This window comes from Kogia breviceps, chromosome 4, assembly GCF_026419965.1.
Source record: "Kogia breviceps isolate mKogBre1 chromosome 4, mKogBre1 haplotype 1, whole genome shotgun sequence".
Classification (NCBI taxonomy): Eukaryota; Metazoa; Chordata; class Mammalia; order Artiodactyla; family Physeteridae; genus Kogia; species Kogia breviceps.
Window position 1 is genome coordinate 182,229,851 of NC_081313.1, and position 15,031 is coordinate 182,244,881.

The following is a 15,031-nucleotide window of genomic DNA, read 5'->3' on the forward strand; positions in this document are numbered from 1 at the left end:
CACCCTGGACAATGCCCTGTACCCAGGACCGTGCTTCCTGGTCCTCCCTCTACAAGCTGAACATCCCGGGACCACCTCCTGCCAAGCTTGGCCACTGCCAGGCCCTTCCCGGGTTGCAAAATCCCCAACGAATGAAGACCTGCTGGAGGGGGTGGAGGAAGATGGGGCTCAGACCCCCACGCTACCCACTTCATTTTCCAGCCCAGGAAGGAGAGAGAAAAGCAACGCCAGGTGTCAGCAGCACACCCAGCCCCAGAGATGTGCCCACAGCGCCCACCCGGCCCACCCAGGACGCTGCTTTAGGCTCCGCATTGGGAAAAAGAAGGAATCACACCAAAGCTCCTCCTGGGACCCTGCGCCCTGGCTCGGCAGCCGGGCGGCGGATGTTTATAGAAGGAGCGGGGCTGGGAGAGCACAGAGAGGCATTGATGGAGGCGGGTTGGGGGGGCAGCGATAAGGAAGGGCGGAGAGGTTGTCAAGGAAACCACAGGAGAGTGGGGTGCAGGCAGGACCCCTTCTCCATGTCCAGCTCCCCAGAGAATTCAGAGAGATATCCAGTTGGAGGCTCTTACTCTGATGTGGGGGAAAGACTACTTTATTATGGGATGTAGGACATGGTATCCAGTTTCTCAGCCCCAAAGCCCCCGACCCCAATTACAGAGGGGAGGGTTCAAGAGGAAGGTAGGGAAGAGAGGGCCTTGGAGCTGGGTTTTGAAGGTTGCATAGGAGTTTGTTGCTTCCTGTCCTCCAGGAGCACCTGGCTTGGTGAGGAAGACAGGGCTAGACACAGACCCTTGAAGCCCTATGGGGCCAGGAGCTGGGGCCCCCAGAGGACCCCAGCCTCACCACTCTGAGGCAGCTCACCATACTTCCTCGGTGCCTCCAGGACACCGGGAGCCCAGTCTGGGGCAAAGTGGGTGGGCTCCGGGCCTGGGAGCTTGGAGCCCCATGGTGGGGGGAGGGGGAGGGGGAGGGGGGGCTCAGGCAGGTGTGGACGGGATGATAAAGGGTGGATCCATCTCTCTGACCACGTGGGGGGGGTGGGGGGTGGCGAGGGGGTTGCCGCAGGCCTGGCTGGGTCTGGCTTCCTCCACCCCCGGCACAGGAGGGGTTAACGTGGAGGCTGCAGCCCCCTCCCCTTTCATCTCCTTCCCTTCCGGCCTGGGCCTGGTTGGGCCTGTGTTTACAGAAGCTGCTGGCAGGGAGGGGCAGGCAGGGGCCCTGGACAAAGAAGCCGCCTGGCTGGCCCCTGCAACAGTCATAGCCCAGGCAGCTACCCTGCCCGCCCCACCCACCCCCACCAGCCCCGCCCCGGCTCTGCCCCTTCCTGCCTCTGTGGCTCAGAGGCCCTCTCCCCTCTCCAGGCCTCAGTTTCCTTGCCTGAACAGCGGGGGTCGTGATAACCCCGCTAGGGCAGGAGGTATCAAGGAAACGAGCCCCACTCACAGTGGGCGCTCCTGGGACCCCTGGCTGGCTGGCAGCTCCGAGCTGAGGGAGGGCCCTGGGGACCCTCTAGGTGCCCTCCTCCCCCCTCCTCCCTGGTCCTGGCTCACCCTGAATGCTCCCCGACGCCCCCCCAGTGCCTGGGCCTTCCCCCTCCCCACCTGGACACCCACACAGACCAGTCCCTGCTCCCCGGGCCTGGCCTCCACCTCGCCCCAGACCCCAGGGCGTAGGGGGATACAGGTGGCTTGGGCCTGGCACACTGTTGTCGCCTAACCACTGTGGGCCTGGCACTCAGCACGTCTGCGGCGCTGCCACACGGCGGGGAGTGTCGGTGGCCCACCGCACAGACGCGGGAACTGAGGCCCCAGGTGGGAGCAGGGAGGGGCTGGGACCCAAACCTCCCACCAGTGGCGGCAGGAAGGCCTGACTCTATAGCCTGTGGGGAGCTTCTGTCCTGCCACCCAGCGCCCGCGCGCCCGCCCGCCCGCCTGCCTGCCTGGGAATCCAGCCCTGCTCCCCAAACAGGGGCCAGCCCCGCTGCGGGGGATGCGGGGAGCCAGGAGCCCATTGCGCCCGGGTCTCAGCAGCAAGGGAGGAAGCCTGGACCGTCCGTTCTGGGTTGGGCCCTTGGGACGTCCCCACCCACCAAGGACTTACCCCTCAGACTCTCACAGCTGTGTCTCCCCCATCAGACCCTCAGGGCTGGGCCGTGTCTCCTGTCAGATACTCACGGCAGGATGGTGCCTCTTCTCTCAGACCTCCCCCACCACCATGGCAGGGCTGTGTCTCCCCCCTCAGGCATCTCTTGGATGCCTCCGGCCACGGAGAACTCACTCACAGCCTCGCTGACACACCTGCCCCGGGCAGTGGCCAGCAGGCCCCCCCCCACCCCGCCACTGCGTGCTCACATCTGGTACTTCCCAGCAGGCAGGCCTCACCTCGCTTCTGCATGAAGCTGAACAAGTCATCCAGGAACTCCTTCCTCTTGGGGTCCCCGTCCAGTTCGTAGAGCTGCGACGGCAGGGAGGGGATGGATTAGTTGGTGCCAGAGCTTGGGTGCGGGTGTCATGGCCACATGGCACGGAGGGCCAACCTAGGGGCCCCGGCCCCCCCACAGTCCAAACATCTCCTGAGGCCTGGCCCTGCCACTATCAGACAAGGACCCTGAGACACCTGTCCGGGGGCGGCCGTGACAGCTGACCGCACACTTGGCTTAAACCACACAGATTTATCCTCTCCCGGCTCTGGAGGCCAGCTGTCTTGAGATCAAGGTGTGGCAGGGCTGTGCTCCCTCCAGAGGCTGGGGCGGGGGGTCGGCCGGGGGGGATCCTTCCCTCCTCTTCCAGCTCCTGGGGCTCCAGGTGTCCTGGGCCTGTGGCTGCATTACCCCGGCCTCTGCCTCTGTCTTCACGTGGCCTCTCCCTGTGTCTCTGTGTCCAAATCGCCCTCTTCTTATGGGGCATCACTCACTGGCTTTAGGGCTACCTCATCTCCACCCGTAACTAATCACATATGCAAATACCTGATTCCCAAATCATGTCCCATTCACAGGTACCTGGAGCTCAAACTTGAACATGTAATTTTGGAGGGCACAATTTATCCCACCTAGACCATCGCCACCGTGAGGATGGCGGACGCCCGGCGCGGTCCACGGAGTCCACGCGTGTGCTCCCGAGAGGCGGCCCATTTCATAGCTGAGACACAGAGGCGGGCCCAAGCCTGGAGTCAGGATTCTCGGGGACTCTCAGCCCAGGCTCTGCCCCGCGCACCTGCTGCCTGGGTTCACCAGTCACCGGGGTGGGGAGAGGGCCTCGGTCTGGGCTATCAGTGGGGCAGGGGGTCCCCAGCCTCAACCCTCAGCTCCCAGGTGCTGGCAGGGATAATTAGAGAACAAAGTTGCGGGGGGTGGAATTTGCCAAGGGGGGGCAGTGCAGATAGCAGGCTTCAAATTAAGCTTTGGGGAATGCAGTCCCCACGGCCAGCCGGACACAGAGCAAGCGGGACTGTGTGAGGCCTTGAAGCCAGCAATTAGCCCCGGCTGGAACAATCCATCACCAGGGCTCCTGCGTTATGGGGCAGCCCCGGGCCTGGGGAGGCGGTGTCCTCGGGTTGGCTGCCCCTCAGCCCGCCTCGCCCCTCTCTGGGCCTCACTTTCCCCATCTGTGTAATGGAGAGATAGTGGGGCCCGCAGGGTACAGGCCGGTGGGGGGGGGGGGCAGGAGCCCAGACCTGGGTGGCCGAGGCCAGGCCTTTGTCTCCACCCTGCCAGGGCCAGGCTGGCCAGCTGCATTCCTGCACTGATTTATGGTGGCCAGGGAGGCCCCGTTTCTCCCCCTGCCTGAGGGGTGTGGGGCCTGCAGGTGGGCCTTCCCGTGGGCGCGCACCCGCCTGGGACGCCTCCACCGCCCCTGCCCGCACGGCCCCCAGCGCTGCGTGCGCCCCTCGCCCCCCCCCCCCATCAGATCCCGACGATTCTCAACCTGGTCCAGCCTCCTGTCTGTCTGCCCGGCTGGAACACCAGCGATTTTGTCTGTTCTGTTTTCAGTGTCTAAAATGGGGCTGAGGGCTTCCCCGGTGGCGCAGTGGTTGAGAGTCCACCTGCTGATGCAGGGGATACGGATTCGTGCCCCGGTCCGGGAAGATCCCACGTGCCGCGGAGCGGCTGGGCCCGTGAGCCGTGGCCGCTGCGCTTGCGCGTCCGGAGCGGCTGGGCCCGTGAGCCGTGGCCGCTGCGCCTGCGCGTCCGGAGCGGCTGGGCCCGTGAGCCGTGGCCACTGCGCCTGCGCGTCCGGAGCAGCTGGGCCCGTGAGCCGTGGCCGCTGAGCCTGCGCGTCCGGAGCCTGTGCTCCGCAACGGGAGAGGCCACAACAGTGAGAGGCCCGCGTACAGAGAAAAAAAAATAAATAAAATAAAATAAAATGGGGCTGAGCACACAGCAGCTGCTTAATAGACGCTCGTTAAGCGAACCCAGATTTTCTCGGCCGCAACGTGGGCCAGGCTGAGCGGAGAAGATCAGAGAGACTTGTGGGGAATTGCCCGCAAATTCCCACCCACCCGGAACCTCGGGATGGGACCCGATGTGGAAATAGGGTCTCTGCAGATGACATTAGTTACGATGAGGTCCCAGACACTCCCCTGGAGCCCGAGCAAGGCCCAGCCATCCCCCGACCCCCGACGTCAGTCCTCCAGAACTGAGAGTAAATCCCTGCTGTTCTAAGCTGCCCGGTTTGTGGTCATTTGTTGTGGCCGCTCCAGGAAGCTCACAGGGGACCACCGAACCTCAAGCCCTTCCTGACGAGGGGGCGACATCTCTTCCCTTGAGATCCCGACCCTGGTGGAGGGGGGGGGTCCACCCGGCATGAACCCCTTTCTGGGCCCGGCTCCCACAAGAGATCACAGCGCCTCTCCTGCCTCTGTTTCCCCATCTTTCAGAGACAGTGGGTGATAAACACAAATAGCTTCCCCCTGAGCTCCTGGAATCATCCGGACCCCCATATTCCAGGTGGGGAAACTGAGGCTCGGGGCAGAGAAGAGCTGCCGGGCAGAGGCGGGCTGGCTCGGTGGGGGGCCCGTGAACTCCCAGGCCAAACGGTGGGCGGGCTGCCGTGGCACGGCCAGACCCCCGAGGGGCCAGGGCATTGTGCGAGGCCATAAAGGGGGTGGGCGGGCTGCCGACAGAGAAGGAAGATTTAATGGCTGTCGCTGTGGGCAGCCAGCAACAAAGACGGGCAGTAAAGGCCGCCCCAGCTTTATGGGGCTCTGGGCCCAAGTTCCGCACCCCTGCAGGGTGTGTCCTGCCCTGGCCAGCCGGCTAGGGCTGCCCACCAGGCCTCAGGGATGGGGGAGCTGGGGGCGGTGGCCAGGCCCCCCCGTGGTGCTGGGCAGGCTCCCCTCGTGAGCCCCTGGGCCCCGCTGCCAGCCCTCACAAGGCTGTCAGGTCACACAGCTGGGCCACAACACATCCTGAGCCACGCCCGGGCCTCGGGCCCACCTGGGCCCTCTGGCTGAAACCCTGTCCCTTTCTGGACGGACCAGGAGGCACTGTCATACCCCGAGCTGCAAACCCAGGCCGGAGGTTGGGCAAAACCTCAGGAAACACCCCTGCCTTGGGCTGAGGCCCCAGATAAACTGCCCCAGTCTCCCCTCCCCAGAGCCTCATTTCCCTGGGGCCACTGGGCACTCGGATCACGGGGCCGCCTCCGCCTCCCCGCCCGTCCTGAGGACACCCCGCCTCTCTGCGGCCACCCGTCCCAGAAGACCTGCCAGGGCTGCTCCCAGCTGACCTCTCACCAGCCTCCCCGCTGCTTCTCAAACCCGCCAGGGCCCGCGGTCCCCCCTCCAGGCCTTTGGCCCGGCAGCTCCTCTCTCGGAATGCCGTCCTGGCTCTGTCCCGGCTCTGTCCCCGCGGGCTTCCCCGTTGTCGCCCGGGTCTCTGTTCCCACGTCGCCCTGGAGAGAAGCCCCGCGTGCCCGTGCTCTCACTCGGAGCACATTCACCGATTACGGGCGACTCTCTTGTGTACCCCGCTCCCCCGCCCCCCGTCCCCCACACCACCAAGCCACATGCGTTTACACACTGGTCTGGCCTCCTGTCCACCTGCCTTGGTAGGGTGTTCGGGATTTTGTCTGCTTGGTTCCCAGTGTCGAAAATCGGGCACCCAGCAGCTGCTTCATAAATGCTCGTTCAGTGGACCTTGATTTCTCAGTGCAACGTGGGGGTGGGACCCCCTATCCTTTCCCAAACCCGAGCTGTGTCCGTGCACAACCCACGCTTCGGGCCGCCTGCGTCCCGGCTTCGGGCAGACGAGGGTCTTGGGGGCACCTGCAGTCTGCCCCGCCGGGTTCACACCCTGTCCTCCCCAAGCTGCATCTGTGAAGGCGGCACAGAACCCCGAGGGTGTGGGTGTGGACGTGTGGGCCTGGGCTGGGGGCTCCCACAGAGGGTCCCAAGCACACACCTCCCTTCCCATTTTCCACCCGCTGGGTGGGGTCACTGGGACAGGCCCGGCCACCACCACGGGTCTGGGCCCCCACCCGGTGACGGAGGGCGTCCATCCGCTAGTTACCGAGGCTGGACCGCCCGCGTGTCCATCTTCCCCTCCCCAGCACCACCCGCTTCACAGATGGGAAACTGAGGCACAGACCAAGCAGAGCCAAGCCCCCACCCCTGCTGAGCAGCCAGCGGGGCCTTCCCGGGCAGCCTGGGCGAGACTCTCCCCTGCCTTACGGTCTCCCATGGCTTCCCACTGTCCCCACCGAGGATCTCACTTCCCCTGCGGTCACTATTGGCCTGTCACCTCCTTGCCCTCACCTCCCTCTGCTTGGCCCCCTTGGGCCTTGTCATGCTTTCTGAGCAAAAGGCACAGGCCCTCACCTCAGGGCCTTTGCACCTGCTGCTCCCACCTCTGGAATGCAGTTTCCCGGATCGGATCTCCGCAAGGCTCCCTCCTTCCCCTCCCAGACCCTCCTCGCCCTCTGACCCCCGGCCTCTGCCTCAGTTTCCTTTGCGGCAAAGGCGCAAGCCAGCCTCGTGCCGCACGCGGATTTCCCAGTGGACACTCGGCCACGTTGGGTTGGGAAGGTGATGAGCACGAAAGGCCACCTGCCTCGCTCTGGGCCCAGCCCAGGTGGGCGGGGGAGGCTGGAGGGGAAAGGAGGGGGTCCCGCGGAGGGACCCCGCCACCCACCCCTCCGCAGACGGTGGAGGGGCCAGTCTGCAAGGAGGAAGCAGATAAAGCAGGGCAGGCTCAGGGTCAGGTAGTGGGCGGGGGAGGGGCCAGGGAGGAAAAAGTGAGATAACCTCCCCTCCCCTCCCCCAAGTGCGCGAGGGGCAAACAGGAAATTCTTGTTTGTGGTGCATTTTCACTACCACCAGCTTCGAGGAGCTGCCAGCCGGGTCAGCGGGTTGTGCTGCTGACCAGGCCTCGACGACCCCCGGGGTGGGGTCCCCTTCCCCCCCCCCCACGAAGCCGCCCTGCGGGGACAGCGGACCCCTCAGGAGCCAGGGCACCCCGCATGCCCTGGGCCCACCTGCCAGCCTGAAAGAGGAGGACAGGCCCGTGGCCTCCATCAAACCACAAGGGGGGGACCTGGTGTAGGGGGGAGGGGCGCCCCCAGGCGGGAGACCCCTCCCCGGCGCAGTGTCCCCAGCTCCAGCCTGCACGGGGCCCAGGGCGGCGACCGGCCCAAGGCCGAGGGGCCCCAGCTGTAAAGAAAGCAGCCGCTCCAGGGCCCCCAGGAGGAACTTTGCCCCCTTAACGGTGTCCGCTCAGCCCCCCTCCCGACACCCAGGCAGCTCCAAAGTCCGCGGGGCCCTACCTCGGGTGCGCGAGGCCCCCGGGCGGCATGGGGGACTCCGGCAGCGAGGCCGCGCGCGTCCTTGGACGGCAGACACAGGGGCAAGGTCAGGGGCAAGCGGGAGCGCTCGGGGGACGGGGGACCGGCGACCCCCAGCCCCGGAGAAGGACAGCCTTGCCCGTGGCGGCCACCAGCGCCACAGGGCGAGGCCCACAGCTGGGGACGGGTGGCAAAGGCCCCCTCGCGGGTTTTCTCTCTTCTTTCTGGCTCCACCGTGTGGCCTGTGGGCTCCTAGTTCCCCGAGCGGGGATTGAACCTGGGGCCCCTGCAGTGGAAGCCCCGAGTCCTAACCACCGGACCGCCAGGGAAGTCCCAAAAAAGGCCCGTTTTTGAACTTGTGTCCAATACAGCTCACGGGCAACCAGAGAAGGATGGCTTCCCCCATGGCCAGGACGGCGGGAACAGACACCGTCCACGTGTGGGGACCACGGGGACCCCCGCTGGAACCCTGGCCCTCGGAGGGGGTCTGGGAACGGACAAGGATGAACGGCGGTGGAGTGAGCCTGGCGCCACCCAGGAGCCTCAGGGCCTTAATCTCACCTACCTGGTCCTGGATCGTTAAAGAAAATATTTATGGAGGTGAAAGTCACGTAACACAGAATTCACCGTTTTTAAGGTGAACGATTCAGTGGCCTTTGGTGCGTCGAACGTTGTTCTGCAACCACAACCTCTATCTAGTTCCAGAACATTCCATCACCCCCAAAGAAGCCCCGTCCCCATCAGGAGTCACCCGCCTCCCCCTCCCCAGCCCCTGACAACCAGGAACCCACTCTCTGTCTCTGCGGATCGGCCTGTTCTGGACGTTTCCCGTCAGTGGAGTCACACGCTGTATGTCCTGTGTCTGGCGTCTCTCACCGAGCGTCGTGTTCTCAGGGTCCGTCCACGTGGTAGGAGGGTCAGGGCTTCACCCCTTTTCACGGCTAAGTGATGTTCCCGTGTGTGGACGGACCACATTTGTTTATTCATTCACCACTGATGGGCATTTGGGTTACTTCCATTTTTTGGCTATTATTACGAATCTCACTAGTTCTATATCCTTTGGGCTTCGGACAAGAACTGATTCATTGTAACTCCTGTAAGCAAAGTGAAACTGCACTGAAAGAGCAGAAAAGCCCGCACAGCTGGGGTTTTATCCCTCAAAGTCCCCGCATAGAACACCCAAGAGCAGGAGGACGCTTCCTCCTTGCAGCCCCCCAGGGTGGAGAGTCCGGGGAGCTTTTAATCTTTACATCGAGATCAGGCTGTGTCTGCCCTGCTCCGAAGAGGCCCTTCGTTGCCTGTTGCTGTCAGAAGAAGCCAGACCTCCTGCCTGCCAGGCTGGGGTGTGGTCCTGGCCCCCCAGATGCCTGCACCTGGTCCCTCCCCAGCACTGGTCCCTCGCTGCTCTCAACCTGCCCCTGCCTGAGGCCTCTGCACTGCTGGTGCCCCCACCTAGGTTCCCCCTCCTCCACCCTTGCCCTCTTTGGCTCCCGCTGAGCACCAAGCCAGGGCAGCACCCCAAGCGAAGCTCCCTGCCCCTCCCCCAGCATCTGTCACGGGTCACGTGGTTCTGCACTTATTTGGGGGATGGTCTCCTTCCCTTCTTTCTTCCCACCCAGATGAGAGCCCCCAGGGCAGGAGAGGTAACAGTAGGTAGGCGCAGTATACAGCAGGTGCTAAAGAAGGAAGGGAGGAGCTCTGGCCCCTGGTTCATGCTCCATCCCAGCTCGGCCCCGGTGTCCCCCCTCCGGGCAGCCCCACCCCAGCTGATAAAGCCCCTCCTCACATTATCGGGCCCTGGGAGGCCCTGCGCCCCATGACTCAGCACTGGCAGCCGTTGCCCAGGTGGACAGGGGCCGGGTCCCTGGGGGCCAACCAGCCTCCCCCATTCACAGAAACGCCCACGCGCAGGGCTGGGGGGCGGGGCAAGGCACCCACACACCCCCACGGCCCCTCCCCTCACGCCCACTGAGGCGGGCAGGGGCTTCCGTGCGCACCCGGTGACCGGGTCTCGGTCCGGCACTGGCGCCGCCCCGCCGGGAGCCCCGCTGTAACCATCCTGTCCCCGGCAGCCCGGCCCAGAGGGTGCGCTCCTGCCCCTTCTCGCCTCCTCCCCAGAGACCCCGGGGCAGGGGCAGACGAACGGATGGACGAAGTCTGGCGGGGAGGAGGCCGGAGGCCGGGTGGGGCGGAAGCACCTGGAGTCTGGAACCCTCCCTGTCAGCCCTCAGGGCTGCGGCCAGGTCAATCCATTTTGCAGCCATGACTGAGCACCTTCTGTATGCTTTTTTTTTGTTTTTTTTTTCTTCCCTGGGCTGCACCACACCGTTTGCGGTGCACGGCTCGCAGGATCTTAGTTCAGGGGTTGAACCCGGGCCCACAGCAGTGGGAGCGCGGAGTCCTAACCACCGGGCCGCCAGGGAATTCCCAACCTTCTGTATGCTAAGGCCTGTGCTGGATGCTGGGGATGCAGTGTGCCCGAGAGAGACCCAGACAACCCCTGGGAGCCCCAAGCCTGCGAGGGGGACGGCAGGAGTCGCACACAGGCAGGGAGGGGGAGGTGGTGAGGGAGCCGGGGCGCCTTTGAAGCCAGCCATCCCCGCGGCAGGATGAGGGAAGGGCAGGATGGCTTGCTGCTGCACACAGTAGGGGCTTAATCCGTGTTCAGAGCAACCTCAGGCTCTTCCCACAAGTTGCCCTCCTGGCACACCTGACCCCTGGGGCCATCCACCCCCGCCAGACGCAGGGCCACATGGCCCTTTCGTTTCCCGTCAGCGCTCCAGGGCTGCAGGGGCCCCCACTGGGCCTGCAGGAAATTGGGGAAGTGATTCTGGGCCGGCCAGAAACATCTGCCAGCTTGGCCAAACCCGCCCCGCCACCAACCAGCATGTGCCCCCTCTCCGAAAAGACACAGCACACCCACCCACGAAACAGATATTAATAAAAGTTCCAGAAACAAGTGGTAGAGCCTGACCACGAAACTAACAATTAAAGGCGCTTCTTTCTGGATTTCCAGATGGTGAGGTTCCGGGGAAGTGCCCTTGTCTCTGGGTCAACCTTTCATGTAATTGGGGTCTCCTGGAGCCTCAGTCTTCCCACCTGTGAAGTGGGCAGGGTGCACCTGGGTCATCCAGGTGGGGGACGAGGGAACCATGGGAACAGACTCTGCAGAGAGAAGAGTCTGGCTCCAGGAAAATGGGTGGGGGGTTGGGGGGCAGTAAGGAGGAGCCACCTCGGTGTCAGGACAAGGATAGTCACCCGCCAGCTCCATGTCACAGCTGGGGACGCCGGCAGGCCCAGCACTGAGGACGCACTCAAGATGGGGAACCATGAGGAGAAACTTCTAGGAAGGCAGCCGCCCCGCAGCATGCAAATGACATGCAAATCCGGGCGGGCAGCCTCCCATCCACCTGGGAGCCCCCACCCACAGGCCTGGCTCTGAGCAGACTGCTATCTGCATGGGAGCCCATTTCACAGACGGGGAAACCGAGGTGCTGAGAGAAGGCCGCAGAGCTGGACTCGACCCCAGTACTGAGCCCCTTGGTGCCTCCGGACCACCTCAGAGCCTTGTGGGGTTGGGGGTGGGACCTTGCCCGAGATCGCCGGGCACTCAGGGGGCACCGGGCAAATGCTCTGGAGTCAGACAGCCAAAAATCCAGAATCTTCAGTCTCTCTTCACTCCCTCCCTCCCTCCCGCCAGCAATTACGAACCCAACGTTCCATGCTGCTCTCAGGGCATTTCGTTTGGGGGTCCCAGGCCCCCAAAACCCAAGGACGATCGTCTGGCTACCGCTTACCCGCTGGCTCGGGGCTCTGAGCCCTGCACCCCGGGCCTGGCGCCCGGGGATTAAAACTCCCACCATGGGGTTTCTTCTGAAAGGAAGCAGCCCTGTTTCCCTGCAGAAGAGCCGCCGGAAGCCGGGAAAGCACCAGAAGGGACTCTCCTGGCAGTCCGGCTGTTCGTAAAGATCCACCTGCCCCGGGAGCGAGGTCCCCACCACTCCCAGGCCGGGTTCTCTGCCCCGCCCTGGCTGTGCTGGCCGGGTCCCCACCGTCCCCGGGCCTCCCCCAGACAGCGCAGGAAGGAAGGGGGGTGCTTCCCGCCTCCCACCCAGGAGTCAAGAGGAAGGGGCCCTGGACGGCTCAGGGCTGGGGGTTCCCGCCCGGCACACCTGCGGGGGCCCCTGCCAGACTCCGGGCCGACGGGAAAACAGAACCCGCCCACGGGGGCCAACGGGCTCAGGGTGCCAACAAACTGACCCGCTGACTGCAAGAGGGGGACCCTGCTCCTGGAACATCCCACCTGCCAGGGAGCAGCTCCCGCAGCGAGTGAGGAGGGGAGACGAGACCCACGCCGAGCACGCAGGGGCCGAGCTGTCCACACCCACTCTCCTCCACCAGGACCCTCGGTGACCGGTAACCAACAATGATGACAACAGGACGCCAGCTCAGGCGCTGGCCCCATTTTCCAGATGCGGAAATGGTGCCCAGAAGGCTGGTGTCAAGAGCAGCTGCCACCTGCACCCCAGCTTGGCTGGGCTCCCCCCAGATGCCAATGGCATCGAAGAAAAGAATAACCCTCAGGAATTCCCTGGTGGTCCAGTGGTCGGGAACCCGTGCTCTCACTGCAAAGGGCGCGGGGCCAGTACCTGGTCAGGGAACTAAGATACCGCAAGCCGCGCCCCAGAGGTGCCCTCAGGCCCCACTTCTCATCCAAGAGCTGGGCACCCTGTTGGTGGGTGCATGGACCAGCTGGAGGACACAGGGAGGGACCGGGCGGGCCGCTGGCCGGGCAGGGTGCCAGCTGAGGCAGGGGCCGCCAGGCCGGGAGAGGGTGGCAGCCAGGCCCACGCACGCCGTCCACTGGGCACTCACGGGAAAAGAGCGGATGGGAGTTAATGACAGGGTGACGAGGGCAGGTGGGCAGATGAGGGTAGAGATGGGAAAGAAGAAAGGAAAAGGACAGAGGAAGAGACCGAGAGAGATGTGAGGGAGAGACAGAAACCGGAGATCTGGGGACAGACGGACCTGGCCAGGTTCCAGGCCCGGCTCTCCCATGCCAGGCAGGGTGGCCTGGGGGAGTCACACCGGTTCCAGCCGGAGCCCCAGGGAAGAATGTTAACGGGGCTCGTCCTAAAAGGGGGGACAAAGAACCCGAGGAGCGGGCGGCCCACCCCCGCCCCTGGGGCTGGGGCCGCTCCCCCTGGTAAGCGGGCCTCACAAGCCCGGAAGATCCACGTTGGAAGCCATGGGGTGAGCTGGGGGACATGACCTAACGGGGCAGAGGCTGGGGTGGCCACGGGGACCCTCAGAGACCCCTCACGGGGCAGAAAGAGAATGATACACAGCCCCAGGGCCCACGGCCACTCCAGCCTGGGCAGAGATGCCACACCTACCCCCAGAGACACTAGCAGGAGTCACACTCCCCCCTTGAGAGGACCCCCTGGCCCCGCCCAGACAGACCACATGGCCCCCCACCTGGACCTCTATGTGGCATGGACCCAGGTCTGCCCCATGGCTGCACACGGACCCTCCCAGCCCTGTCTGGACGCGTGCTCCCACCCCGACACGACACGTGGACCCTCAGCCGTGCCCAGACCCAGCACAGGTCCCATCACCGGGCGTGGTCTCCAGGCGCACATGGACACACCCGTCCAGCCAGACCCAGACACACAAACACAGACACACCCTCGTCCCTCCGCTGGCTGGCTCTCGGATAATGGCCCCAGACGGGCCCGCCCTCTACCTCGGCCTGCTGCACCCACCGGGCACCCCCACTGCCACGTGGCCACAAGGGCGGCCACTTCTGTCTGCTTTGTTCACAGGTGCATGCCTGCTGCCCAGAATGGGGTTGGTACACAGCAGGCGCTCTACATGTGCCTGCGGAAGGCCCAGACTCAGACACACACGCGCACGGGTGGCCCAGCCTGGCCTCTGCGCCGTGAAGCAGTCCCATGACACCCGTGGACCACACGGTCGGGGGTCCCCTAAGGAGGCTCCATGGCCTGGCGGGCTCCCTGAGCATCTGCCCGGCATTGCTGAGCCCCAAGGATCAGGGACCCAGAGCCCTCACTGGATTTTGCATTCATTTCCTGGGGCAGCAACAGGCCGGGGGGCTTGGTACGGGGGTTTGTTCTTCCACGGCTCTGGAACCCAGACGTCCAGGATCCAGGTGAGGCGGGGCTGCGCTCCCTCCAGAAGCTCGGGGCAGGGTCCTCCCTTCCTCACCCAGCTTCTCGGGGCCTCTGGGCTCGTGGCTCCACCACCCCGGTCTCTGCCGCCAACATCACACAGCCACTTTCTGTCTCTGTGTGTCCCTCCTCTTTTTCTAAGGGCACCGGTCGCCCTCCTCCACCACGGCCTCGACTTAACTGCATCACACCTGCAAAGACCCTATTTCCAAACGAGGTCCCCATTCTGAGATTTTGGGCAGACGCGCCCATTCGTGCCCCCCGACAGGTTTCTTCCTGGAATTAGGGTTTCATCTGCTCCTTGCTCATTGTCCGGAAGGCGGAGGTGGAGGCAGGCGGCGCTGACTCTGTGCCCGCCACGCCCCACGAGACCCCCGCCGGCCCTGACCAGGGGCAAGGCTGCGTCCCGAGCTGGGGCCTTCAATAGGCAGATTGGTTACCGTTTAACCCCGTGACCCCCGATTGTCCTCTGGCCGAGCGCAACTGGGCGAGCAGAGGAGGGCGGTCCGGCCCCGCCCCCACGTGTGCCCACCCACAGCCCACAACCCCAGCTGCCCCCGGCCCCTCCCGGAGCAGTGGACGGCGTCTGCAAACGGGGTCGCTGGGCCTTCCAGAGGGCCCGGGATGCCCCTCCGAGTCACGACAGGGGGTGCTGGCTCGAGATCAGAAGGCTCGGCGGGTTGAAGGGTCTTTGTGTCAGGTGGGGAAACTGAGGCACCGAGCGGGTGAGCCCCGCCCAGCATCCCCCGACCGCACCTCTGGATCAGAGAGGGCGCACCCCAGTCCAAGAGCACACAGCACGTGAGGGGAGGAAGGGATGTAACCTGGCGGCGGGACCCCCTGCAGCCCCTGAGGCCCTGGTCACACCTCGCGGCTCCCTGGGGCTGCGTCAGCAAGGCGGCTCGGGAAGCCACACGGACAGGCGCGGGCGGCTGACCTGTGCCCGGGCTGCCGATTCAAGCCACTGACTGGGCAACGTGACTTTCTGGCTAACGGTTAATGGGCCCCACCGCAAGCTCAAGATTCCCGAGACACGGGGCCGGCGGGGCCGGCGGGGGG

At 64.8% G+C, this 15,031-nt stretch overlaps 1 protein-coding gene across 1 annotated transcript in view; it reads right to left on the reverse strand.

Moving 5' to 3' along the window:
- ARID3A (AT-rich interaction domain 3A) overlaps nucleotides 1-15,031 on the reverse strand; it is a 31,878-nt gene that overhangs the window by 8,461 nt on the left and 8,386 nt on the right. The window contains exon 3 of the mRNA XM_059060438.2: nucleotides 2,385-2,457. Coding sequence (XP_058916421.1) covers nucleotides 2,385-2,457 — 73 coding nt within the window. The remainder of the gene's footprint in view (nucleotides 1-2,384; nucleotides 2,458-15,031) is intronic.